The following is a 27,953-nucleotide window of genomic DNA, read 5'->3' as shown; positions in this document are numbered from 1 at the left end:
TCAGTGCACATCTGGATCAGTGGCTTAGTGTGTGTGTGTGTGTGTCTGTGTGTGTGTGTGTGTGTGTCTGTGTGTGTCTGTGTGTGTGTGTGTGTGTGTGTGTGTGTGTGTGTGTGTGTGTGTGTGTGTGTATATAAGTGGCGAGCCGCTGAGTCTACTTGTCGTTGATCCGCAGCTTGAAGGAAACCCGCCCAGCGAACTTGTCCCTCTCGCTGCCGCTGACCAGCGTGTTGGAGTTGATCTTACACTCCACGTTGATGTCGGTGTTCAGAGAGGCGTTCAGGAACTTCACGGCCACCAGAGGCTGCGTGTAGTTCACCTGGGACATTCAACACATCACAACCTCGTCAGTGCAGAAGAGGAGCGTTGTCTGTGGTGAACAATGTCTTAAAAGGGATAGTAGCATTTTTTTTAAAAGTGGGGTTGTATGATCTACAAATAGCCCCTAAGTACTTTAATTGCAGTAGAAGACTCTCTGCACTCCTCCCGTTAGCAACGCCAGCCCATAATAGCCCTGCCCAGAGATTTACAACATACAGTGTTGTGAACAGACCCAAAGAAACGGCCTATTTTCACGGCCTAAAAGAGGTTTACCTGAAAAAAAAAACACAGTTCCATTGTTCACTATAATATAATTTTTTCCTGCCCTTCAAAGTGCAGGAAAAACACAGTTTTTATTTGGACCTAACCAACTCACGTATCCCTCCGCCCAGGGTTAGCGCCCGCCGATCAGCAGTTGGTTAGGTCCAAATAAAAACTGTGTTTTTCCTGCACTTTGAAGGGCTGGAAAAAATTATATTATAGCCAACAATGGAACTGTGTATTTTTTTTCAGGTAAACCTCTTTTAGGCCGTGAAAATAGGCCGTTTCTTTGGGTCTGTTCACAACACTGTATGTTGTAAATCTCTGGGCAGGGCTATTATGGGCTGGCGTTGCTAACGGGAGGAGTGCAGAGAGTCTTCTACTGCAATTAAAGTACTTAGGGGCTATTTGGAGATCATACAACCCCACTTTTAAAAAATGCTACTATCCCTTTAACAGTGGGTCAGTAGCTAAAGGGATAGTTCAACATTTTGTCAAATTGGCCCATTGCCATAACCCCTATTGTCATAGCAGTAGGTTTGTTACCTTTAATTGCCTCCAAAACAACCCGCTTCAGAAACAGTTTCATCCCCACTGCGATAAATATCCTGAACTCTGAACACTGTGGAACAAGCACGGCCCTATACGTTGTAATTGTATGTTTGTCTATACATGTTATATGTTTGGAACCTGTACCAATTACAGTAAGCTGTACTGGAAGCAAATTCCACCAGCCTGGCTGTGTGGTCATTAAAAGAATCAATCAATCAATCCATTGTCGGTGCAAGCTATTTTTAGAATGGTGGAGCAGAGCCGCGAGCTGCTCAGAGCTACGCTACGGAGGCTCATTATGGGATTTCAATTCAATTAAATTCAATTCAGTTTTATTTGTCACTTTCATGAAAAACCATTTGTTTAACATGGGAGCGAGAAGCTGTTCTCCCTGTCATGTTGTATGCAAAGATAAGAAAAGATAAAAGAGATAAAAAGAGGCATGTTTACTTTAAAACAAGACAATAATTCTAAAATTCTAGAAAGACAGCAACGTTTTGTTTCGTTTTTGGATTTCTTGGTTTCCCTCATCATCAAACTCATCAAATACACAATCCAACAACTCCACAACGCTCTGGTGGACAAGTTGTGAGCTGCACATTCACCACGCTATGAGATAATAACACAACGTTACCACACAGAGTTGTTTTAGAGGGAAATACAGAGACTGTTGATGAAAAACTGTCCCTGAAGGCAACGTGCATCAGTGGTTTTACAAAAATAGCTTGCACTTTCTGTTGGTTTAAGAAAAGGTTTAATCCACCTGTTTATTCTGACTGAGCTGTTTATATGAAACATTTTCATTTGGTATTCACTCTAATCAGATTATTTGGCTCCAAGATAGTGTCAGTAGTGACCAGTGTGTCTGTAGTGTCTGGTTGTGTTACCTGAGCCTTCTTGCCGTAGTACGGGTAGTACATGAGGTTGAACGTCCCGTTGGGAGGGAAATACGCCAGAGGTCCGATCTTCTCACTGTCCTCTTTCTACATACACACACACACACACACACACACAGATTACTGATATAGTCATCAACCTGCTGAGACAATGTAAAAGTCGGATGGGACAGTGAACGCAGCACGGTGAAGACAACGTGTTCGTTTACAGCAGCACTGACACATGGTAAAGATGATTGTCTCCCTGAGGAATCGAACCACCGATCACTACACTGCGCCACCATGACGAGCTTTAACCACTGGACTACTGTGAGCTGAGTTATGTAAAAGCTCTATGTTCTCCTACCGAGGTTCTGCATACTCACACTACGGCTCTACTCTCTAACACGGAGGTTCTACAGGGTTAGGGCCCAGATTCTTCTCAGTGAAGGGACAAACATGAGTCGGGGTGGAGGGTCGTGGGCCAAAACTAAACATTCTAATTAAATATGCCTATAACAGGTTAATTGTGCAAAATAAACACTCAAAGTAATTTTTAAATAACACTATTGATTATTGTGTTTCACTGTTCAACAGGGCTCAAGACTGCCCCTAAATGGAGGCAGTGCAAGTAAATGTTTCATCTACTTATGCACATGTGCAACCAGTAAAGTTGCCTGTTTTTTTGCTTTGTAACGCTGGTGAAACATGAAGGAGAGACTCAAAAAAATCAGATGTTTGTAAGGTGGCAGGTCAGTGTGTTTGAGTGTTGTGAATACTTGCTTTACAAATCAATTTGTCAAAGTGTGTGCCCCTAAGTTCCCTGCTTGCTCTCCTAAAACGTTAAGTTAGGGACACTTTACTTCCTGTCTCTTCCTGTATGAACACTCCCAGCACGTTACCGTGACAACAACACTGCTGACAGACTCCACCTGGTGGTCGGAGTCGTACATGCAGCTACATCACAGAGGGAAATAATAGAAATTTCAAAAATGAAAAATTTGAGCCTTGGCAGCGGCCGGGGTTAGGCCGGGCCCCAAACTGGTCGGCCCGGCTCTACACTGATCTAAAGGTTCTCTGCTTTTACACCGAGGTTCTTTACTGATATAAAGGTTCTACTCTCTAACACCGAGGTTCTATGCTGAACCTCTATAGAGCGAATCTCCTTGTTGTTTACATTCTACTTCCGGGTAGAAAACCAGCTGTAATTTGAATGAGATCAATAGTAACGAACAAGAGTTTAGCTATATATCATATTTTTCACGCCCTATCACCGTTTAGACAAATCTGAAATGATTGAAGAAACATTACTATTTCTGTGTGTGTGTTTTGTGTTGCTATGTGTTGTATTTATTCAGTTTGGGGGAATCACAGTGTCTAGAAAGCATCAGTGGCTCAGCTGACAGGGACAGCTAACGGTAGCTAAGCTAACGGTAGCTAAGCTAACAGCAGGACGTCAGCTGTTAAAACCCTCCCGTTGTGGGACACCACATGAAACTACTCCAGTTAGCTCAGTCATGTTGGAACTCAGATATCCGCTGGAGAAAATATTTTTTCATGGAGCGTTTATTGAGTCACTGAGTTATTAAAGTTAAACAGGTAGCTAACCGTTAGCCCGGCTAATCTCTGATAACCATGACTAATTACAAAAATGTGCACACGTAAATAGTAATGTTTGTCCAATCATTGGTTTTATAAACTTTACAAACATCAGATTAGTCTAAACGGTGATATAGTGACATGAAAAAGTAGATAAATATAGAGAAACTCTCGTCCGTCACTATTGTTCTCATGCTGGTTTTCTACCAGGAAGTAGAATGGAAACAACAAGGAGATTCGTCCTATTGTGTTCTACGTTCTAATAATGAGGTTCTACGTTCCAACACCGAGGTTCTATGCTGAGTTACAGGTTCTAAGTTCTACTGTTCTTACCCACTCATCTACTCCCACTCTGTATCTCTGAAGATGGAGGGATGAAAAGAGACAAGATGAACAACAGTGAGACACTCAGACAGACGGACAGACAGATGAGATAGGCAGACAGAGAGATAGATAGATAGATAGATAGATAGATAGATAGATAGATAGATAGATAGATAGATAGATAGATAGGCAGACAGAGAGATAGATAGATAGATAGATAGATAGATAGATAGATAGATAGATAGATAGATAGACAGACAGACAGACAGACAGACAGACAGACAGACAGACAGACAGACAGACAGACAGACAGACAGACAGACAGACAGACAGACAGACAGACAGATAGATAGATAGATAGATAGATAGATAGATAGATAGATAGATAGATAGATAGAACGATAGATAGATAGATAGACAGATAGATAGATAGATAGATAGATAGATAGATAGATAGATAGATAGATAGATAGATAGATAGATAGATAGATAGATAGATAGAACGATAGATAGATAGATAGACAGATAGATAGATAGATAGATAGATAGATAGATAGATAGATAGATAGATAGATAGATAGATAGATAGAACGATAGATAGATAGATAGATAGATAGATAGACAGATAGATAGATAGATAGATAGATAGATAGATAGATAGATAGACAGACAGACAGACAGACAGACAGACAGACAGACAGACAGACAGACAGACAGACAGACAGATAGATAGATAGACAGATAGACAGACAGACAGACAGACAGACAGACAGACAGACAGATAGATAGATAGACAGATAGACAGACAGACAGACAGACAGACAGACAGACAGACAGACAGACAGACAGACAGACAGACAGACAGACAGATAGATAGATAGATAGATAGATAGATAGATAGACAGACAGACAGACAGGTGGATAGATAGACAGACAGACAGACAGACAGACAGACAGACAGATAGAGAAGGAAAGAGAGAGACAGGTTCAGACCTTGGCTCCACAGGTGACATAAGGAGACTGACCGTCCTTCCCAGGTAACATACCGATCACCTGCAGACAGGGATAGAGAGACAGACAGAGAGAGAGACAGAGAGACAGACAGAGAAAGAAAGGTGTAGACGGTCAGTAAATATCAGTGTTTACTCTGCTGCAGTCGGTTCAGGTGTGAGACTCCACCCACACAGATCACAGCTTCAGGTTTCTCAGTCTGGAATCAGGAAGTGAAGGAAACCTGGTTGTGTCCTAACTCTGTCCCTCCATCCTCCTCCTCCTCTCTACATAGATCTATATAATGAACGGGCTCTATGCACAGCTCCACTACTTCCTCTGACCATTGTTGTGAGGTCAGACACACCTGGATTCATCAGTTGGTCCAATAATGTAAGACAGGAAATAAAGGAGCTGCCTTATTTCAGGAAGTAGTAGAGCTGTGCATAAAGCCCGTTCACTGGTCAAATGTAAAAACACTTTCAGACACGACTTCACCACACAGTTAATTACATGTCACGTTGTGTAATCAAAACGTTTCAGATCAATGCAATGCATGATGGGATATCTTGCTGTGGTTAGTGACCATGGGATGTCCACTACATTTCATGGTGAATTGTGGGAAACAATGAGTCACTAGTGAACATTACTAATCAGTGAACATTCAGACACCAGTCACTTTATAGAGAGGAGTTAGGACACAGCTCTGTCTCTCTCTCCTTCAGCTTTAAGACTGTGGTAGAGGTCAGAGGTCAGGGGTCAGGGGTCAGAGGTCGAGGTGGACATACCCGGTTCAGTTTGATGAGGATACAGGGTTGACCGACGTTGTAACCATAGAAACGGTCAGAAATCCCAGAGCAGTCCTCCAACATCGTCCGATTAAACTGACAGGAGCGTTTGGGATTGTTCCTCACCTGTGGAGAGACAGACAGGTTAGAGGACAGACAGACAGGTTAGAGGACAGACAGGTCAGGGCACAGACAGACAGGTGCAGACAGACAGGTACAGAGAGACAGACAGGTTTACCTCTCCACTGTCCTCTTGAATGAAGTACTGATCTGCAGGACAGTTGTCGTTGGTCTGAACCTGGTAGCTGTCGTTGTAGGCTGCAGACAGACGGGTAGAGAGACAGACAGGTCATGATATTTCCTGAGTCGTCTGACTGATTAATTATTAATGAGATGAACTAATTGATGATTACTGATGAGTGAACTAGTAGAGGACGGTGTCTTACTGGACAGGAAGGTGTTGAGGTTCTGGGTGAATCCGTCCCAGCTCTCCGTCTGCACCGTAGAGAAGGTGATCTCCAGCTGGTCGCCCTTCGGACGAATCATCATCCCTGATGGTGGAAACATCATCCTCGTTAACCAATCACAGCCTGGCCCTCGTTAACCGATCACAGCCTGGCCCTCGTTAACCAATCACAGCCTGACCCTCGTTAACCAATCACAGCCTGACCCTCGTTAACCAATCACAGCCTGACCCTCGTTAACCAATCACAGCCTGACCCTCGTTAACCAATCACAGCCTGGGGCTCGTTAACCAATCACAGCCTGACCCTCGTTAACCAATCACAGCCTGGCCCTCGTTAACCAATCACAGCCTGGCCCTCGTTAACCAATCACAGCCTGACCCTCGTTAACCAATCACAGCCTGGCCCTCGTTAACCAATCACAGCCTGGCCCTCGTTAACCAATCACAGCCTGGCCCTCGTTAACCAATCACAGCCTGGCCCTCGTTAACCAATCACAGCCTGGCCCTCGTTAACCAATCACAGCCTGGCCCTCGTTAACCAATCACAGCCTGGCCCTCGTTAACCAATCACAGCCTGGCCCTCGTTAACCAATCACAGCCTGACCCTCATTAACCAATCACAGTCCCTCACTGTAAACTCAACCGTTTTAAGAATTCTCTTGATCCAACTTCCATCAAATTTCTTAACAGAACTGTTTGAGTTTGTGCAATAATTCTTATAGTGCTCTGACTATGGTGAATTTATGAGGTGTATGTATGTGCTATGTTATGGGATATGTGCAATACGTGCTATGTTATGGGATATGTGCGATACGTGTTATGTTATGGGATATGTATGATGCTGTTATGTTTTGTGTTTGCTGGGTTGGTTTGGCTGAGGTTGTATTGTTTGTCGTCATTGTGGCCATCAAGGCCTCCAACACTAATTTCCCTGAGCGGGACAATAAAGTTTATCGTATCGTATCGTTACTCGTTGTAACTGTGTTAAAGCAGAAGTCAGGTGAATGTTTGTGTTAATCTAAGTCTTAAATAGTTATATCTTCCGACAGCAATCACTTCTATAGAGTGTTTGGTCTGAAACACGGGTCTGTCAGTCACTCTGCTCTGCTCTGAGCCCAGGAGAAAACTTTCCTTGTATCCTACAACCTTTATCCAATGAGGAGAGAGAACGGCATAAAGGGGCAGTCCTCTCTGTGTGTGCAGCCAAGGGATGTGCCTGAATGTGGTGACGTAGGGACGAGGACCAATAGATCCATGACGAGGGCGGGGGCTGCTAACTCCATCTGCTGACAGGAAGTTAGACAGAACCACCGGATCGCTTACTGATAGCTTTAACTTATGACTACTGTGTTGTTACTTGTTATTACAGGGTGTGTTTGATTGTCCCATGTAATGGTAAATCTTAATATTCCTTTGTTTTAATCACTTGAGACGTTCCAACTTTCCCAGACTTCCTTCTGCAAGGAAAAACACTGAACCATCTGTGATGCCCAACTTCCCACTTCCTAATTCACACTCAAACCCCTTTGTATTTTACATTGTATCTCTTAACTCCATTATACCTGGGGAGACCGGTGATGATACCTTCAAAGGTGAAGGTGTGAAAACACAACCAGGGAAGGGGCCGGCCAAAGGACACAAACACACCCCAGAAGTGGAGCTTCCCTCAGCTAGAAATGTTTAGGTTTTCCCTTTGTCTTTGTCTTTTCTTTACCATCATCCACTCGGATATGAACTGACCTTTCCTTGCAAGGAAATAAATGCATGTCGGCCGGCGAAGTCTCTATTTCATTATTCACCAACAGCAAACGGCTAAGAATGTCCACGACACCCACCAGAGGGACGGGGTGTGTTTGATCGTCCCACCAGAGGGACGGGGTGTGTTTGATTGTCCCACCAGAGGGACGGGGGTGTGTTTGATTGTCCCACCAGAGGGACAGGGTGTGTTTGATCGTCCCACCAGAGGGACGGGGTTGTGTTTGATCGTCCCACCAGAGGGACGGGGTGTGTTTGATCGTCCCACCAGAGGGACGGGGTGTGTTTGATTGTCCCACCAGAGGGACGGGGGTGTGTTTGATTGTCCCACCAGAGGGACAGGGTGTGTTTGATCGTCCCACCAGAAGGACGGGAGGTGTTTGATCGTCCCACCAGAGGGACGGGGGTGTGTTTGATTGTCCCACCAGAGGGACGGGGGGTGTTTGATTGTCCCACCAGAGGGACAGGGGTGTGTTTGATTGTCCCACCAGAGGGACGGGGGTGTGTTTGATTGTCCCAACAGAGGGACGGGGGGTGTTTGATTGTCCCACCAGAGGGAGGGGGTGTGTTTGATTGTCCCACCAGAGGGACGGGGTGTGTTTGATCGTCCCACCAGAAGGACGGGAGGTGTTTGATCGTCCCACCAGAGGGACAGGGTGTGTTTGATCGTCCCACCAGAAGGACGGGAGGTGTTTGATCGTCCCACCAGAGGGACGGGGTGTGTTTGATTGTCCCACCAGAGGGACAGGGTGTGTTTGATCGTCCCACCAGAGGGACGGGGGGTGTTTGATTGTCCCACCAGAGGGACGGGGGTGTGTTTGATTGTCCCACCAGAGGGACGGGGTGTGTTTGATTGTCCCACCAGAGGGACGGGGGGTGTGTTTGATCGTCCCACCAGAGGGACGGGGTGTGTTTGATTGTCCCACCAGAGGGACGGGTGGTGTGTTTGATCGTCCCACCAGAGGGACGGGGGGTGTGTTTTACTGTCCCACCAGAGGGACGGGGTGTGTTTGATTGTCCCACCAGAGGGACGGGGGTGTGTTTGATTGTCCCACCAGAGGGACGGGGTGTGTTTGATTGTCCCACCAGAGGGACGGGGGGTGTGTTTGATCGTCCCACCAGAGAGACGGGGTGTGTTTGATCGTCCCACCAGAGGGACGGGGGTGTGTTTGATTGTCCCACCAGAGGGACGGGGTGTGTTTGATTGTCCCACCAGAGGGACGGGGTGTGTTTGATTGTCCCACCAGAGGGACGGGGGGTGTGTTTGATTGTCCCACCAGAGGGACGGGGGGTGTTTGTTTATCTGACCTGGGGTGACGAGGCGGTCCTGCCAGGTGGGCTTGTAGTCGTCCAGCGTCAGCAGCATGATGTACATGGTGAGGGTGAACATTCCCGCCAGGAACAGGTAGAAGACCAGGTAGAAGAGCAGGATCAGACCTGGAGGGGGGGAGGGGGGTAGAGGGGCAGAGGGGTGTTATCATCATAATACAGCACAGCACATTACATCCGCCCCTCCCCCTCCCCCTCCTCTCCTCTAAATGTCTTCTATCTTTATAATCCTCTTGTGCTAAGCCCCGCCCCCTGACGACCTACATTCACTCTGAATGGAGGGGGGAGGGGGAGGGGTGATGATGCATCTGTCGTGGTAACTTCAGCTGGCTGTGGCCTTCTCAACATCAACCTGCAGGTTACCATAGCAACCAGTCCCCTGGAACACCTGTACGGTTCCCATGGACAACACACACACACACACATACACACACACACACACACACACACACACACACACACACACACACACACACACACACACAGCAGCCCTGAGTGAACTCTGACCCCTGAGTCCGTGTGGTCTGGAGACACAGACAGAGGTGAACTGAAGTCAGATTGTAGAAAAACAACTGTTTCTATTGTTGCCTGTCACACAGTTAAAGGGACAACCAGGAGTTTTGTTAATTTATGAGCCTCCGCACCGTGAAATTCTTTGACCGGCGCAAGACAGACTCATGTTTTCATTCATCAAGAATTAAAGTCAGAGGTTGGAAGACGATCACATACCGTCGTAGTTCCCACCATAAACGGAGATTCATACGGCGGCGTTATTCTCATGACTCGCCACGAAACCGAAAGTAAAGAAACGCTGGTCGGCTCGCCCAGCATTTCCACCACCACTAATAATAACAAAATAACCATAGAGACAAAACCATAGATTTATCTAAAATGGACCATTAACAAGTGGTAACGTAGATTCATCCACATTAATATCAGACTTTTTTATAACCAGATAGAAACTCCTGGTTGTCCCTTTAATTATAATAACAAAATAACCATAGAGACAAAACCATAGATTTATCTAAAATGGACCATTAACAAGTGGTAACGGAGATTCATCCACATTAATATCAGACTTTTTATAACCAAATAGAAACTCCTTGTTGTCCCTTTAATGTCAACTTGGATCATGTGTTAGATCCATGTTGTCAAAGTGATTTAATTCAACCACGTTAACATCTGTGTGCATGTACATGAATCTACAAGTATGTTTTCAGAATCTCTGAGCGTAATCAGATTTGTCAGTGTGTAAAACAAATCCTGCAAGTGTACATAAAACTCAGTTGGTAGAGCACCCGCCCCATGTGTTGCAGTCCTCACTGCAGGCGGCCCCGGTTCGAATCCCACGCCAGGCGGCCCTATCCTGTGTGTCATTCCCCTCCTCTCTGCCTCCCATTTCCTGTCTGTCTCTCAACTGTCCTATCCATTAAAGGCGAAAAAGTCCCCAAAATATACTTTAAAAAAAAATGTGTGCATAAAACTTTAAATGTGTACATAAATCTGTAAATGTGTATGTAAATCTGTAAATGTGTACATAAATCTGTAAATGTGTACGTAAACCTGTAAATGTGTACATTAATCTGTAAATGTGTATGTAAATCTGTAAATGTGTACATAAATCTGTAAATGTGTACGTAAACCTGTAAATGTGTAAACCTGTACGTAAATCTGTAAATGTGTAAGTAAATCTGTAAATGTGTATGTAAATCTGTAAATGTGGACATAAATCTGTAAATGTGTATGTAAATCTGTAAATGTGGACATAAATCTGTAAATGTGTATGTAAATCTGTAAATGTGGACATAAATCTGTAAATGTGTATGTAAAACTGTAAATGTGTATGTAAACCTGTAAATGTGTATGTAAAACTGTAAATGTGTACATACATAAATCTGTAAATGTGTATGTAAAACTGTAAATGTGTATGTAAACCTGTAAATGTGTATGTAAAACTGTAAATGTGTACATACATAAATCTGTAAATGTATACATAAATCTGTAAATGTGTACGTAAACCTGTAAATGTGTAAACCTGTACATAAATCTGTAAATGTGGACATAAATCTGTAAATGTGTATGTAAATCTGTAAATGTGGACATAAATCTGTAAATGTGTATGTAAATCTGTAAATGTGGACATAAATCTGTAAATGTGTATGTAAATCTGTAAATGTGGACGTAAATCTGTAAATGTGTACGTAAATCTGTAAATGTGGACGTAAATCTGTAAATGTGTACGTAAATCTGTAAATGTGGACATAAATCTGTAAATGTGGACGTAAATCTGTAAATGTGTATGTAAATCTGTAAATGTGGACGTAAATCTGTAAATGTGGACGTAAATCTGTAAATGTGGACATAAATCTGTAAATGTGTATGTAAATCTGTAAATGTGGACGTAAATCTGTAAATGTGTACGTAAATCTGTAAATGTGGACGTAAATCTGTAAATGTGTATGTAAATCTGTAAATGTGGACGTAAATCTGTAAATGTGGACGTAAATCTGTAAATGTGTACGTAAATCTGTAAATGTGTAACAGTTCTATACGTAGACAGACCTGTAAGTGTCTGTCATCAGTTACAACCCAGACAGGAGCTCTGATTGGTTTTCCACTACACTTTCACTTTCACTTTCACTTTCACGGCTCGGCTCGGTAAAGGTGCATTTCCACTACAGCTGAGTTCTTCTAGTTACTCCTCAGCGGAGCCACATTGTCCGTCTCTCTTGCTTCTCTCGTCTCTTCAGCTCCAAACTCACTGATTGTTCACAACGGAGTCAGGACGGAGCGGAGACGCCGGTGGATATTCATTTGAACGCGTGCCTGCGCTGCACGCATGTAGACCTTTCTCTCTTCCTCTCACATTGCGGATTATTGTGTGTGTGTGTGTGTGTGTGTGCATATGTAGGCTACAGAGGCACCTATGCACCCTGCATTTACAGTTTGTATTATGCTCTGTTAAATAATACTGTCTCATCTAAATAAACAGGACATTTACATTTAGGCTATGCAGTGTCATTTTTAATTATATTTTACACAGAGGTGCCCTGAGATTTTATGCACTTTTGAAAGGTGCCCTGACTGAAAAAAGTTTTAGAAACACTGTCTTATAGTATCGCTTCGGCTGCTTGGAACCAGGGCCGAGGAGGAACTAAAATAGTTCCTGGTACCAGGTACTAGGGCCGGTGGAAAAGCAGAAAAAGCGCCGTGCTGTGAAAGTGGAAAAGTGCCAATAGAGTCAGTGAACACATCCGTAAAAAAAACTGAACTGTTCCTTTAAGACGATGCCGACAACGACCGTCCTCAAGTCCATTAAAACTGACTGTGTGTGTTAGTGTGTGTGTGTGTGTGTCTGTGTGTGTGTGTGTGGATTACAGTCCAATCAACCTCGTCTGTCTGTTTAATCCAGATTAACACACACTCAGCTCGGCTCATTGTGTGTGTGCATCAGTGTGCGACCGTGTGTGTGTGTGTGTGTGTGTGTGTCCTTCACTCTGCATCAAATCCAAACATCCATTACCAGGGTGCATGATGGGAAACATGACGTCACCACCACCAGCAGCAGCAGCAGCAGCAGCAGCAGCAGCAGCAGCCTTGTTATGTAAAAAGCCTGAGCAGCGCCGAGGCTCAGGGAGAGTATACAGGTGTGTGTGTTCAGGTGTGTGTGTGTAGACCCCGTCACTGTGACGTCACTGTGACATCACAACGTTCACTGAGACGCATTAAAGTCCCAGTCTGTAACTTATTTGTCTTTTTCTGATCAAAAATCCAACCTGTCTTTCATAAATCCGTATTTGACTGAAGGTGAATCACAGCTGCATCCAGATGAAAGCTTTCTGGTTCCTTAGAATGAGTTGTTACAAGTCGTTACAAATACAGAAGTGGGCGACGCACCGAACCGAGGCGGCCATGTTGCATCGTGACCGTAGGTAACCACGGAAACGGCCTGTTAAAACTGTCACCACTAGGGATGTCATGATTACTTGTTTTCACAATTAATCGTGGTATTAAATGCCACAATTATTTAATCGTAAGGGTTCCTAAATACTGTAACTTTCCAAAAAAGATTATGTTGGAACCGTGTTTTCAGATCAGCACAACTCACACAGAACGAAAACAAAGTTATGCAGCATTATGAACGATATGAATCTTCACCTGCGGGATAACCACCTTGCTTTGTAAAGGCAAATACACAGTAACTGGGATAAATTATGTTAATGTCAATTTACCACATAACACTGAACTGGTAATGTTAGTGCCTCATTTGTTATAAAAAAAAACAAAAAACATTTGAATACATCAAACATTTCCTCTGAAGATTTAATAATTGGTCTTATATTAATAGATACTTTAAATAATTTGTTAATGTAATCTGTAATGCAATTATATTTTGACTATATTTGATTTTACACATTCATGGTGTTGTAAAATTATTAGGGCCGCGGGCAATCGCACCGGGCACTGGTCCCAACAGCTTCGCCCGGGCACTACTGTTATTGTGTGGATTTTTTCTTATTAGTGTGACTGCTGAAGCAGTCACACTATTGTTCTTCTGTTTGGCCATTTTCTTCCGCCTTTTTACGGTCTTCTTCTAGTCCTTCATACTTTGTGCTATTTCAACAATTCATATATCAAAACGTGCAGCTTCTTTTGAACTTTATCGGCATTACTTTTCTCTTTTTAACTATTTATACTTTTTCAAATATTTAACTTTTTCTGATTTTTTTCAGCTTTATAATGTGTGTGTATTGCGTCTAACGAGCAGAGCCAGAGTGGTGTCAGAGTGGAGAGAGGCAAAAAAACATTCTAGAGTTTTTCTGGCTAAACTGTCAGCATGGCCACAAATTAAACTCTAGACAAATTATTTTCTCCAGTTTTGTAGCCACACTTGTCTTCTGGCTAAAATTCTGGTCAAAAATGCAAAGAGACTTAGATAATAATTTTAAATATTTTTTAAATGCAGCCAGGGAGCTCTCTGCTCTCATTAAGCTCAATGCATTTTTTTCACATCAGCAGGAGAAGGAGCTCAACTTTGTAACTTGCTGTTAAGTGCTTTTTAATTCATTTTAATTCACCAAAAAATAGTCACAGGTCACAAAAAAGTCCTCTTCTTACTTGGTGTGGCTAATTTATATTAATTTATTTTTGTTTTAAGCATCATTGAAAAATCTCACATTCATCAAAGTCTCAACCTCTCTTCTTGACAACTCCTCTGTAGTGTAGGGGTTAGGGTAACTGCCTGCCAACCCTAAGGTCACTGGTTCGAATCCAAGGGAAGAATTCTTGTTATGTTATGTTGAATTCTGCTCTCCTCCCCCGCCTTCAATTGGTTACAGGTGTTTGTTATCTCCTTGATTACTCGTACCAGTTTGCAGCACATCATCACATTACAATGAATGACAACAGTCTTGAAAGCAGTGTGCTCTCTGTAGCCGAGTGGCAGAGTAAAGGTTTAGTGATCATATGGTCACGGGTTCGATTCCTGCCTCAGTCATTTCACATCATTGCTTGACTTTTGATTCCAATTATTCAGCTGTCATTGGACAGTCTTTGATTCCTCATAGTATAAAGCTCATTGTAACTCAGGTTCTCTGTGGCCATATGGTTAGTGTGTTAGGTGTTGTGCTATTTCAACAATTCATATATCAAAACGTGCAGCTTTTTTTGAACTTTATCGGCGTTACTTTTCTCTTTTTAACTATTTATACTTTTTAAAATATTTAACTTTTTCTGCAAATTAAACTCTAGACAAATTATTTTCTCCAGTTTTGTAGCCACACTTGTCTTCTGGCTAAAATTCTGGTCAAAAATGCAAAGAGACTTAGATAATAATTTTAAATATTTTTTAAATGCAGCCAGGGAGCTCTCTGCTCTCATTCAGCCCAATGCTGAGAATTCTCCACAACTCTGTCTGAAACATGCTTATGTCTGTGCTCTCTGTGGCGAAGTGGCAGAGTAAAGGTTTATTGATCATGAGGTCATGGGTTCGATTCCTTACTTTTTTTTTTAAGCAGAAGCCAGTGATCCTCTTATCAAAGGTTTTCTTTACCCCTCACACACTGTCTCTGTCTGTAGCCTAGTGGTTAGCTTGCTGGTCTGGAGACCTGAAGGTTGCTGGTTCAAATCTTGCCTCAACAACAATTATAGTGAATTATTTTCCCAGTTGTCCTCTGTTGACTTCTGATAACTTGCTTCATGTTGAAACTGCTGCTCTCAGCCTGAAATTCACAGAAATTTTCATTCTAAGTCATTCAAGCTTGACTCTCAAGCTTTCTTGATGTTGACAGTGTGCAGATCATTAACAGACAACAGTCTCTGCAACTGTGTGTGCACCGTGGCCTAGAGGCAGAGTGGAAGTCTAATGACCATGAGGTTGTGGGTTCAATTCCGACCTTGGTCAAACATTTGTATGGTGATCACTGCTTGCACTATTTGCTAATTCTGCAACAGCGTTCAGTTGCTATCAGCAGTCACACCATTTCCATTCTTGGAAATGCTTTTTCTAGTTATTATTAGTGTGACTGCTGAAGCAGTCACACTATTGTTCTTCTGTTTGGCCATTTTCTTCCGCCTTTTTACGGTCTTCTTCTAGTCCTTCATACTTTGTGCTATTTCAACAATTCATATATCAAAACGTGCAGCTTTTTCTGGACTTTATCGGCATTACTTTTCTCTTTTTAACTCTTTATACTTTTTAAAATATTTAACTTTTTCTGATTTTTTTCAGCTTTATAATGTGTGTGTGTTGCGTCTAACGAGCAGAGCCAGAGTGGTGTCAGAGTGGATAGAGGCAAAAAAACATTCTAGAGTTTTTCTGGCTAAACTGTCAGCACGGCCACAAATTAAACTCTAGACAAATTATTTTCTCCAGTTTTGTAGCCACACTTGTCTTCTGGCTAAAATTCTGGTCAAAAATGCAAAGAGACTTAGATAATAATTTTAAATATTTTTTAAATGCAGCCAGGGAGCTCTCTGCTCTCATTCAGCTCAATGTATTTTTTTCACAGCAGCAGGAGAAGGAGCTCAACTTTGTAACTTGCTGTTAAGTGCTTTTTAATTCATTTTAATTCACCAAAAAATAGTCACAGGTCACAAAAAAGTCCTCTTCTTGCTTGGTGTGGCTAATTTATACTAATTTCTCTTTATTTTAAGAATCATTGAAAAATCTCACATTCATCAAAGTCTCAACCTCTCTTCACCACAACTCCACTGTAGTGTAGGGGTTAGTGTAACTGCCTGCCAACCCCAAGGTCACTGGTTCAAATCCAAGGGAAGAACTCTTGTTATGTTATGTTGAATTCTGCTCTCCTCCCCCGCCTTCAATTGGTTACAGGTGTTTGTTATCTCCTTGATTACTCATACCAGTTTGCAGCACATCATCACATTACAATGAATGACAACAGTCTTGACAGCAGTGTGCTCTCTGTAGCCGAGTGGCAGAGTAAAGGTTTAGTGATCATATGGTTATGGGTTCGATTCCTGCCTCAGTCATTTCACATCATTGCTTGACTTTTGATTCCAATTATTCAGCTGTCATTGGACAGTCTTTGATTCCTCATAGTATAAAGCTCATTGTAACTCAGGTTCTCTGTGGCCATATGGTTAGTGTGTTAGGTGTTGTGCTATTTCAACAATTCATATATCAAAACGTGCAGCTTTTTTTGAACTTTATCGGCATTACTTTTCTCTTTTTAACTATTTATACTTTTTAAAATATTTAACTTTTTCTGCCACGATTCCTTACTTTTTTTTTTAAGCAGAAGCCAGTGATCCTCTTATCAAAGGTTTTCTTTACCCCTCACATACTGTCTCTGTCTGTAGCCTAGTGGTTAGCTTGCTGGTCTGGAGACCTGAAGGTTGCTGGTTCAAATCTTGCCTCAACAACAATTATAGTGAATTATTTTCCCAGTCGTCCTCTGTTGACTTCTGATAACTTGCTTCATGTTGAAACTGCTGCTCTCAGCCTGAAATTCACAGAAATTTTCATTCTAAGTCATTCAAGCTTGACTCTCAAGCTTTCTTGATGTTAACTGTGTGTGCGCCGTGGCCTAGAGGCAGAGTGGAAGTCTAATGACCATGAGGTTGTGGGTTCGATTCCAACCTTGGGCAAACATTTGTATGGTGATCACTGCTTGCACTATTTGCTAATTCTGCAACAGCGTTCAGTTGCTATCAGCAGTCACACCATTTCCATTCTTGGAAATGCTTTTTCTAGTTAGTGTGACTGCTGAAGCAGTCACACTATTGTTCTTCTGTTTGGCCATTTTCTTCCGCCTTTTTACGGTCTTCTTCTAGTCCTTCATACTTTGTGCTATTTCAACAATTCATATATCAAAACGTGCAGCTTCTTTTGAACTTTATCGGCATTACTTTTCTCTTTTTAACTATTTATACTTTTTCAAATATTTAACTTTTTCTGATTTTTTTCAGCTTTATAATGTGTGTGTATTGCGTCTAACGAGCAGAGCCAGAGTGGTGTCAGAGTGGAGAGAGGCAAAAAAACATTCTAGAGTTTTTCTGGCTAAACTGTCAGCATGGCCACAAATTAAACTCTAGACAAATTATTTTCTCCAGTTTTGTAGCCACACTTGTCTTCTGGCTAAAATTCTGGTCAAAAATGCAAAGAGACTTAGATAATAATTTTAAATATTTTTTAAATGCAGCCAGGGAGCTCTCTGCTCTCATTAAGCTCAATGCATTTTTTTCACATCAGCAGGAGAAGGAGCTCAACTTTGTAACTTGCTGTTAAGTGCTTTTTAATTCATTTTAATTCACCAAAAAATAGTCACAGGTCACAAAAAAGTCCTCTTCTTACTTGGTGTGGCTAATTTATATTAATTTATTTTTGTTTTAAGCATCATTGAAAAATCTCACATTCATCAAAGTCTCAACCTCTCTTCTTGACAACTCCGCTGTAGTGTAGGGGTTAGGGTAACTGCCTGCCAACCCTAAGGTCACTGGTTCGAATCCAAGGGAAGAATTCTTGTTATGTTATGTTGAATTCTGCTCTCCTCCCCCGCCTTCAATTGGTTACAGGTGTTTGTTATCTCCTTGATTACTCGTACCAGTTTGCAGCACATCATCACATTACAATGAATGACAACAGTCTTGAAAGCAGTGTGCTCTCTGTAGCCGAGTGGCAGAGTAAAGGTTAAGTGATCATATGGTCATGGGTTCGATTCCTGCCTCAGTCATTTCACATCATTGCTTGACTTTTGATTCCAATTATTCAGCTGTCATTGGACAGTCTTTGATTCCTCATAGTATAAAGCTCATTGTAACTCAGGTTCTCTGTGGCCATATGGTTAGTGTGTTAGGTGTTGTGCTATTTCAACAATTCATATATCAAAACGTGCAGCTTTTTTTGAACTTTATCGGCGTTACTTTTCTCTTTTTAACTATTTATACTTTTTAAAATATTTAACTTTTTCTGCAAATTAAACTCTAGACAAATTATTTTCTCCAGTTTTGTAGCCACACTTGTCTTCTGGCTAAAATTCTGGTCAAAAATGCAAAGAGACTTAGATAATAATTTTAAATATTTTTTAAATGCAGCCAGGGAGCTCTCTGCTCTCATTCAGCCCAATGCTGAGAATTCTCCACAACTCTGTCTGAAACATGCTTATGTCTGTGCTCTCTGTGGCGAAGTGGCAGAGTAAAGGTTTATTGATCATGAGGTCATGGGTTCGATTCCTTACTTTTTTTTTTAAGCAGAAGCCAGTGATCCTCTTATCAAAGGTTTTCTTTACCCCTCACATACTGTCTCTGTCTGTAGCCTAGTGGTTAGCTTGCTGGTCTGGAGACCTGAAGGTTGCTGGTTCAATTCTTGCCTCAACAACAATTATAGTGAATTATTTTCCCAGTTGTCCTCTGTTGACTTCTGATAACTTGCTTCATGTTGAAACTGCTGCTCTCAGCCTGAAATTCACAGAAATTTTCATTCTAAGTCATTCAAGCTTGACTCTCAAGCTTTCTTGATGTTGACAGTGTGCAGATCATTAACAGACAACAGTCTCTGCGACTGTGTGTGCACCGTGGCCTAGAGGCAGAGTGGAAGTCTAATGACCATGAGGTTGTGGGTTCGATTCCGACCTTGGTCAAACATTTGTATGGTGATCACTGCTTGCACTATTTGCTAATTCTGCAACAGCGTTCAGTTGCTATCAGCAGTCACACCATTTCCATTCTTGGAAATGCTTTTTCTAGTTTAGTGTGACTGCTGAAGCAGTCACACTATTGTTCTTCTGTTTGGCCATTTTCTTCCGCCTTTTTACGGTCTTCTTCTAGTCCTTCATACTTTGTGCTATTTCAACAATTCATATATCAAAACGTGCAGCTTTTTTTGAACTTTATCGGCATTACTTTTCTCTTTTTAACTATTTATACTTTTTCAAATATTTAACTTTTTCACAAAAAATCTCACATTCATCAAAGTCTCAACCTCTCTTCTTCACAATTCCACTGTAGTGTAGGGGTTAGGGTGGATGTTTGCCAACCCTAAGGTCACTGGTTCGAATCCAAGGGAAGACCTCTTGTTATGTTATGTTGAATTCTGCTCTCCTCCCCCGCCTTCAATTGGTTACAGGTGTTTGTTATCTCCTTGATTACTCATACCAGTTTGCAGCACATCATCACATTACAATGAATGACAACAGTCTTGAAAGCAGTGTGCTCTCTGTAGCCGAGTGGCAGAGTAAAGTTTTGGTGATCATATGGTCATAGGTTCGATTCCTGCCTCAGTCTTTTCACTTCATTGCTTGACTTTTGATTCCAATTATTCAGCTGTCATTGGACAGTCTTTGATTCCTCATAGTATAAAGCTCATTGTAACTCAGGTTCTCTGTGGCCATATGGTTAGTGTGTTAGGTGTTGTGCTATTTCAACAATTCATATATCAAAACGTGCAGCTTTTTTTGAACTTTATCGGCATTACTTTTCTCTTTTTAACTATTTATACTTTTTCAAATATTTAACTTTTTCTGCAAATTAAACTCTAGACAAATTATTTTCTCCAGTTTTGTAGCCACACTTGTCTTCTGGCTAAAATTCTGGTCAAAAATGCAAAGAGACTTAGATAATAATTTTAAATATTTTTTAAATGCAGCCAGGGAGCTCTCTGCTCTCATTCAGCCCAATGCTGAGAATTCTCCACAACTCTGTCTGAAACATGCTTATGTCTGTGATCTCTGTGGCGAAGTGGCAGAGTAAAGGTTTATTGATCATGAGGTCATGGGTTCGATTCCTTACTTTTTTTTTTAAGCAGAAGCCAGTGATCCTCTTATCAAAGGTTTTCTTTACCCCTCACATACTGTCTCTGTCTGTAGCCTAGTGGTTAGCTTGCTGGTCTGGAGACCTGAAGGTTGCTGGTTCAAATCTTGCCTCAACAACAATTATAGTGAATTATTTTCCCAGTCGTCCTCTGTTGACTTCTGATAACTTGCTTCATGTTGAAACTGCTGCTCTCAGCCTGAAATTCACAGAAATTTTCATTCTAAGTCATTCAAGCTTGACTCTCAAGCTTTCTTGATGTTGACAGTGTGCAGATCATTAACAGACAACAGTCCCTGCAACTGTGTGCGCACTGTGGCCTAGAGGCAGAGTGGAAGTCTAATGACCATAAGGTTGTGGGTTCGATTCCAACCTTGGTCAAACATTTGTATGGTAATCACTGCTTGCACTATTTGCTAATTCTGCAACAGCGTTCAGTTGCTGTCAGCAGTCACACCATTTCCATTCTTGGAAATGCTTTTTCTAGTTATTTTTCCACTTCCGGCCGATTTTCGATGCGCTACTAGTCCTGCAACTCGAAGAGTTGCAGGACAAATTATATATCAAAACGTGCGTCCTGATCGGGATCGGTGTGCTATTACTTTTCTCAACAGTCTACGAATTTTTCGCGACATAGTCGCGAAAAACTGCGCAAAAAATTTGCATGTAAGTCAATGGGACGGGCGAAAAAAAAAGAGCGAAAAAGACCAATCATTGGAGTTTAACAAACGTCTAATGCTCAGGCATACTTTCACCTAGAGACTCCATTTAAACTTTAAACAGTAGACACAAGTCTTGTGTATTGTCGTATTACTCCACGTTTTGATAGGTCATATAGTTTTTGATCAATCCCTGATCAATGACCATGATCATTTTTGGAGAAATTATGAGATTATAATGGGTGTGTATTGGACAGAATGTTCGTGTCAGAGTGCGTGACATCATCGGTTAGAGTGGGAGAGAGTGAAGAAACATTCTGTATTTTTTCTGGATAAACTGTGAGCACGGCCACAATTTACACTCTACAGACATAATTTTTTCAGAATTTGTAAGACAAACTTGTTATCTCTCATGTCATGTGCTCAAAATATCAGAGAGACTTACAGAATTGACAGAATCAGCCTCTGAGTGCGGCCACGTCTGTCCCTGCTCCTCATTGAGTCCAATACAAATATTTTCTGAGAGGAGCAGAACGGCCTGATGTTTTAAAACTGCCAGCGTCGCCAAAATATTTACTGTAGAAACACCAAATCGTACCGAAATTTTCAGTAAGTCCTTAGAGCAACGTTGATCTGTGTTTTGTTCTGATAGGAGTTACCGTTTTGTCATGCTAAGCCTAATTGTGAGGCCGGTTTAGAGGCAGAAAATGGCTGTTTTTCTCCACGTTTCTGTCTGTCTCAGCCTGCGGGGGCCCCTATCGCCGTGGTAACCTCTTTGATCCTCAGGCCAGAGCTCGTTAACTTCATAAACAATCCACCTGGCGCTCGTTTAAAATGTTTATAAACACAGACACAGCTAAATCAGACTGACACAGGATGCAGCTACTAACTAACTACAACACACACACAGACTCTAGAGCCAGCTTCATGTGATTACAGTCACACACACACACACACACACACACACACACACACACACACACACACACACAGACTCTAGAGCCAGCTTCATGTGATTACAGTCACACACACACACACACACACACACACACACACACACACACACACACACACACACACACACACACACACACACACACACACACACACACACAGTTAACCTAATGTGGTTACAGCTCCTCCATATCAGTGCTTATAGAAAGATGATCATGTGTCTGTCTGATCAGCTCTGTCTTGACCTTAAGATCGTGGGTTTGATTCCCATGTTGACAGAGATGGCACAACCCGCAGTAGCTCCCGTGGCCCATTCAAAATTTCCCGAGAGGAAATTTTCTAGTTGAATATAATAATCGTGATAATCATGATTATTTCTTTGATAATAATCGTACCAAGAAAATCTATAATCGTGACGTCCCTAGTCACCACTGTGTAGTGTGAGGAAGGACGGAGGCACCGGTGTTGCATTCAGGTGCAGTCAGGCAGACGGCCGTCGACAAACCAACCGGATGTCATTTTACTAAAACAATACCACATCACCATGACGACATGTTGTCAGACCACTTGTTTATCCTGTTACATGCAGCGTCTGTTGTCTGTCTGACGTCTGCCCCATTTCACCTGAATGCAACATCAAGAATACGTTCAGATATGCAACCGCACCGCTTCCTACGTACTATACCTTTAACTTCATTTCTATAATCAGCTGGTTCTGGTGTCTGTGGATATTCTCATTCATCCAGGTCATCGCTCTCTTCTGGGCAAATTGAATCGGTCCGTTAAAGGGATAGTTCAACATTTTGTCAAACTTTCCCACTGCCATAACCCCTATAGTCATAGCAGTAGGTTCGTTACCTTTAATTGTCGGTGCAAGCTGTTTTTAGAACGGTGGAGCAGAGCCGTGAGCTGCTCAGAGCTACGCTACGGAGGCTCATTATGGGATTTCTTGGTTTCCCTCATCAAACTCATCAAATACACAATCCAACAACTCCACAACGCTCTGGTGGACAAGTTGTGAGCTGCACATTCACCACGCTATGAGATAATAACACAACGTTACCACACAGAGTTGTTTTAGAGGGAAATACAGAGACTGTTGATGAAAAACTGTCCCTGAAGGCAACGTGCATCAGTGGTTTTACATGAATTTACCGAACCCTAACAGTCTGTTAAAACCTGCTAACCTACACACATGAGATTTATTTATTGTATGCTTATATTTTCTTTTGTATATATTGTAAAGATGGGGGAAGGGGAGGGGCACATTTTGGGGGTTATTCTTATAGTTTTTAACTTTGTAATTTTTATAATATTTAATTAGTAATGTATCTTTTTCTCCTATTTTAAGTTGTTGTATTGTATTATTCTGCTATAATGTTCTTTACCTTACGCTGTGACGAAAGAACTTCCTGCAAGGGATTAATACCTATATTCTATTCTATTCTATTCTATTCTATACTAGAGAGAGTGAACGTATAGAAACAGTTGTTTCAGATTATGTGCAGTTTTTTTAATCATCATTTTAAAAAGAATAATAATTAGTTAAAAAGAATTAGCAATATTTTTTTTTATAAATTACTAGACATTTCAGCCGGTTGTAAAGCACTGGGTTAGAAGTTTCTGGATACACGTGTTGCGTTCACTGTCACCCTGGAGAAACCATCACTGACATTAACCCTTTAATGGGTCAAAGTGACTTCACTCACTCAAATCTTCATCAGATGAAGTTCAGATTAAAGGGATAGTTCACCCAAATTCCAAATTTCTCAAACTCATTATGATCCCCCTCCCCTCATGTGGACTAAGGGCTGGGAGAAGTTTCAGAGTCCTCCGTGGCTTCTCTGAGTTACAGGGGGTCTCGGCGTAGCAGTGCATGTCCATATGACGGTTGCTAATGGATACCAACTGTCTTGGTAACAAAAAGACACACCAAAAAACATCCAGATACCTCCATGCTGCTGGTATGTAATGTCCCTCTGGTGTTGAATCTTCATCTCCAGGTGAACTCTGAGCTACAGTGAAACAGCAGCTGTTGTATGAGACTGTCATGTTGTATTTCATGGGTTTATTTATCTACTTGTTACTGTGCTGGATGTAGCTACCCAGCTGTTGTTGTTGTTGTTGTTGGCTGACTACCAAGATGCCAAAGGCAAATTTACACTGTGTTTTTAATAATAATAATAATACATTTTATTTATAAGCGCTTTTCCAGAGGCTCAAAGACACTTTACATACAATAAATTCAGTTAAGAACACAAGACATACTGTATAAATTCAGTTAAAAGCAGCAGCGACAGTATAAAACATAGAAAACAATATAAAACACACATAAATGATGTGTTAAAAGCAGATTTAAAAAGGTGTTTTTAACATAGTCTTGGATGTTGGGAGGTGAAGGCAACGTGCATCAGCGGTTGAACATTGAACAATAAAGTCTTCTTATCTTCTTATCTTGTCTTATTGGGGTTAGGGTTAGAAATAGTTCAGAAAAACATTAAATAAGTCTGTGTTTTAAGCTTGTTTGTAGCAGAAGCTCCCAGTGTCTCAGTTCACTGCTCTTCTTGTGTCGGTGCAAATCACGTGAGATTTAGGAGGAGCAACACTGGGAGCTTCTGCTACAAAACAAGATTAAAATATAGACTTCTTTAATGTTTTTCTGGACAATTTCTCATGTCGGGGCTTCAATACCAGAGGGACATTACATACGAGCAGCATGGAGGTATCTGGATGTTTTCTGGTGTGTCTTTTTGTTACGAAGACAGTTGGTATCCATTTGCAACCGTTATATGGACATGCAGTTTGAGAAATCTGGATTTTGGGTGGTGAACTGTCCCTTTAACAATAACAACTGAGAGCTGAGTTCCTCTGTAGAGACCTGACACACACACACACACACACACACACACACACACACACACACACACACACACACACACACACACACACACACACACAGAGGGAGTCGTCCTATTTCCATAATAATTCTCTCTGCTCCTTGAAGGGCGAGCGACAGATTATAAATAGAGAGAGAGAGAGAGAGAGAGAGAGAGAGTGACCTTCACACAGACATGGCTGACTGAGGGCGAGCGAGCATCACCCACACAGAGACACAGAGAGAGAGAGAGAGTCATCTGTATTATTATTATTATTATATTATCTGTTCATGTATTCATGTTGTGTGTGTTATTATAACGTTTTTGTAAAGCTTTATTGGCAACATTGTAATGACAGTCGTGTCAATAAAGCTTGTTGAATTGAAACTGAACTGAACTGAATTGAGAGAGAGAGTGTGTAGAGACGTTTACAAAGTGAGAGAGAAAAGACTTTATATAATCTCATTATTATCATTATTATTATTATAATATTATATTATTATTATTCTAACAGCTCTCTGCTCCACTCAGACACAGCAGCAGCTTCTGTAAACGGAGTCAGTGTCAATAAAGATCTGTCATTCAGTTTCAGTCTGACCCATAACCCTGTTATTGACTCTTTATTGGCTGGTTATTGGTCATTGATCAGCTGGGATGAAACATCCACCTGTTCCTCTGTTCCTACGGCTGTAGCTACAACTGATCAATAATCTATTAAACACTTATTATTTTACTTATTTATTTTTTTCTATATTATTACTAATGAATGAACCATCTGTATTTGTTGTTGTATTTGTAGCTTGTTGCTGCCCCCGATGCGTTGGCAATAGGCTATTGTATATCACAGTGATGCCAATAAAGCTTATTGAAAGTGAAATAGAGACTGAGCAGCAGTTGTCATAGACCGAGGGACATGACATGTTTGTATTTACAATGATTCTACGTCTTTCTTCAGTAATAACAACAACACTACAACACTACAACACAACAACACTGTTTCTTTTTTATTCTGTGTTTTAATACACGATGTGTTTTTATGTCTTCATGTGTTTTTACTCAGTGTTGTTGTCTGTTGTTGTCTTGCTGCTCTGGGACATTTTACATTTCCCCTCAGGGATTAAATCAAGTATTATATAAAGTATTTCTAATTCTAATCTACTGTAAATGTTGTTTTCCCCCATTGTCATGATTATTATTATTATTTTGCTTTAATTCCAAACGCCTGCTTTGTCTATATATGAAGAGTTCATTTACAAAAGCAGATACTGTAAGTGCCATTTAGAAAAAAATGAGCTGAGGCTTTGTAATTATTCTTTGCATAGTGTTGTTTTCAATAAAACTTTATTATTTTTTTAGAGATATGTCTGTTTTGTTCCATCTCAAAGTCACTCAACTTTGGTTTGACTGATACTAGACTCACCTTATTATGGAAATAAAACATAGAAATGAAGATTCTAGAATTTTATCTGCTTTTACAAATGAACTCTTCATGTAGCTGTGTCAATGCCAATAAAGATTATTGAATTGAATTGAATTGATTGAGATAGAGAGAGAGAGAGAGAGAGAGGTAGATGAGCACAGAGAGGATGGAGAGAGAGAGAGAGAGAGAGAGAGAGGGGTAGAGAGACCTTGACTCTGACTCACCCCAGCTCGAGGCGGTTCGGCCCAGCAGCTCGTGCGTCCGCGGGTTCCAGAAGAATTCCCGCCACTCGCCGGAAGCCTTCCGGTTCCGGTCTTCCTCCTTGGTGCCCGACATGATGAAGAGGAGGATGGAGAGGATGAAGATGAAGAGGATGAAGATGAAGATGAAGATGAAGAAGATGAAGATGGAGGTCGATGTGACGACACTGTGAGCTCGAGCTTCCCGCGCTGCCGCTGCTGCTGCTGATCAATAAGTGATGATCGATGAGAGTCGATCAGCTGATGAAGAGGAGGAGGAGGAAGAGGAAGAGGAGGATGAAGAGTATCGATCCTCGGAGAGAGAGAGATGGAGAAATGGAGAGATGAAGAGAGAGAGAGAGAGAGAGAGTCGCTGCGCTAAAGCTCTCCTCCCCCAGCGCCGTCTGACGTCACAGCGCTCAGCCAATCAGCGAGCAGCCTGTCACTCTGTGTGTGTGTGTGTGTGTGTGTGTGTGTGTGTGTGTGTGTGTGTGTGTGTGTGTGTGTGTGTGTGTGAGATGATGACAGAGAGGATGATGAGGATCAGTGTGTGTCTATAATCTATATAACTCCATTTATTTCATCATTGTTATAAGAACTTGTTGTTAATTGATTCTTCCTGGTTTAAATAAAGGTTCAATTAAAAAAATAAAAATGTATTCTCTCACTGTTTAGATGAACAAAGCTGTTTTAAAGGGATGGTTCAACATTTAGTCAAATAATCGGCCCATCGCCATAATCCCTATAGTCATAGCAGTAGGTTTGTCACCATTAAAGGGACAACCAGGAGTTTCTATTTGGTTATAAAAAGTCTGATATTAATGTGGATGAATCTCCGTTACCACTTGTTAATGGTCCATTTAGATAAATATATCCTTTTGTCTCTATAGTTATTGTGATATTGTTATTTATAGGGCTGACCCCAAAAAATTTGAAGCTTCGAAGCTTCGTTTGTTGCCATGGTAATCGATCATGAAGTCCGTGATCGATTTTCTTTATTTTCCTTTTTGATGCCGGTTCTCATCGGCAACGGTTACATTAAAATGAGTCGGCTACTTGGCATCCTGGAAACCTGCCTGGTTGTGGAGATAAGCAGTGTTTGTTTGACGTTACTTTCATTATTTCTGCTACGACGTTACGATGGCACACCCCCCCCGGCCGTCGAAGCTTCGATTATCAAAATACAGTATGGTAATCGGGACAGCCCTAATAATTTATGATTAGTGGTCGACTCGTCCAGCATTTTTATTTATTTATTTAACCTTTATTTACCC

The 27,953-nt window shown here is 41.5% G+C and overlaps 1 protein-coding gene across 2 annotated transcripts; it reads right to left on the bottom strand.

The window, feature by feature from the left end:
* Positions 1-86: 86 nt before the first annotated feature.
* On the bottom strand, positions 87-26,805 carry atp1b2a (ATPase Na+/K+ transporting subunit beta 2a). Of its 2 annotated transcripts, XM_085759760.1 has the most exons (9): positions 26,665-26,805; positions 9,240-9,368; positions 6,157-6,261; positions 5,949-6,028; positions 5,711-5,836; positions 4,926-4,985; positions 3,942-3,968; positions 2,022-2,117; positions 87-319 (listed from the first exon to the last, which is right to left on the bottom strand). In XM_085759760.1, the coding sequence occupies exons 1-9, from the start codon at positions 26,774-26,776 to the stop codon at positions 155-157; spliced, it is 900 nt and encodes a 299-aa protein (XP_085615886.1). In that variant the 5' UTR covers positions 26,777-26,805; the 3' UTR covers positions 87-154. The 2 variants fall into 2 exon arrangements, with proteins under 2 accessions (XP_085615886.1, XP_085615887.1); XM_085759761.1 differs by lacking the exon at positions 3,942-3,968.
* Between the last annotated feature and the right edge of the window lie 1,148 nt (positions 26,806-27,953).

The sequence above is a fragment of the Trachurus japonicus genome, chromosome 18, assembly GCF_045865225.1.
Source record: "Trachurus japonicus isolate A0001 chromosome 18, Traja_1.0".
Lineage (NCBI taxonomy): Eukaryota > Metazoa > Chordata > Actinopteri > Carangiformes > Carangidae > Trachurus > Trachurus japonicus.
This window is presented reverse-complemented; position numbering and strand designations above follow the sequence as displayed.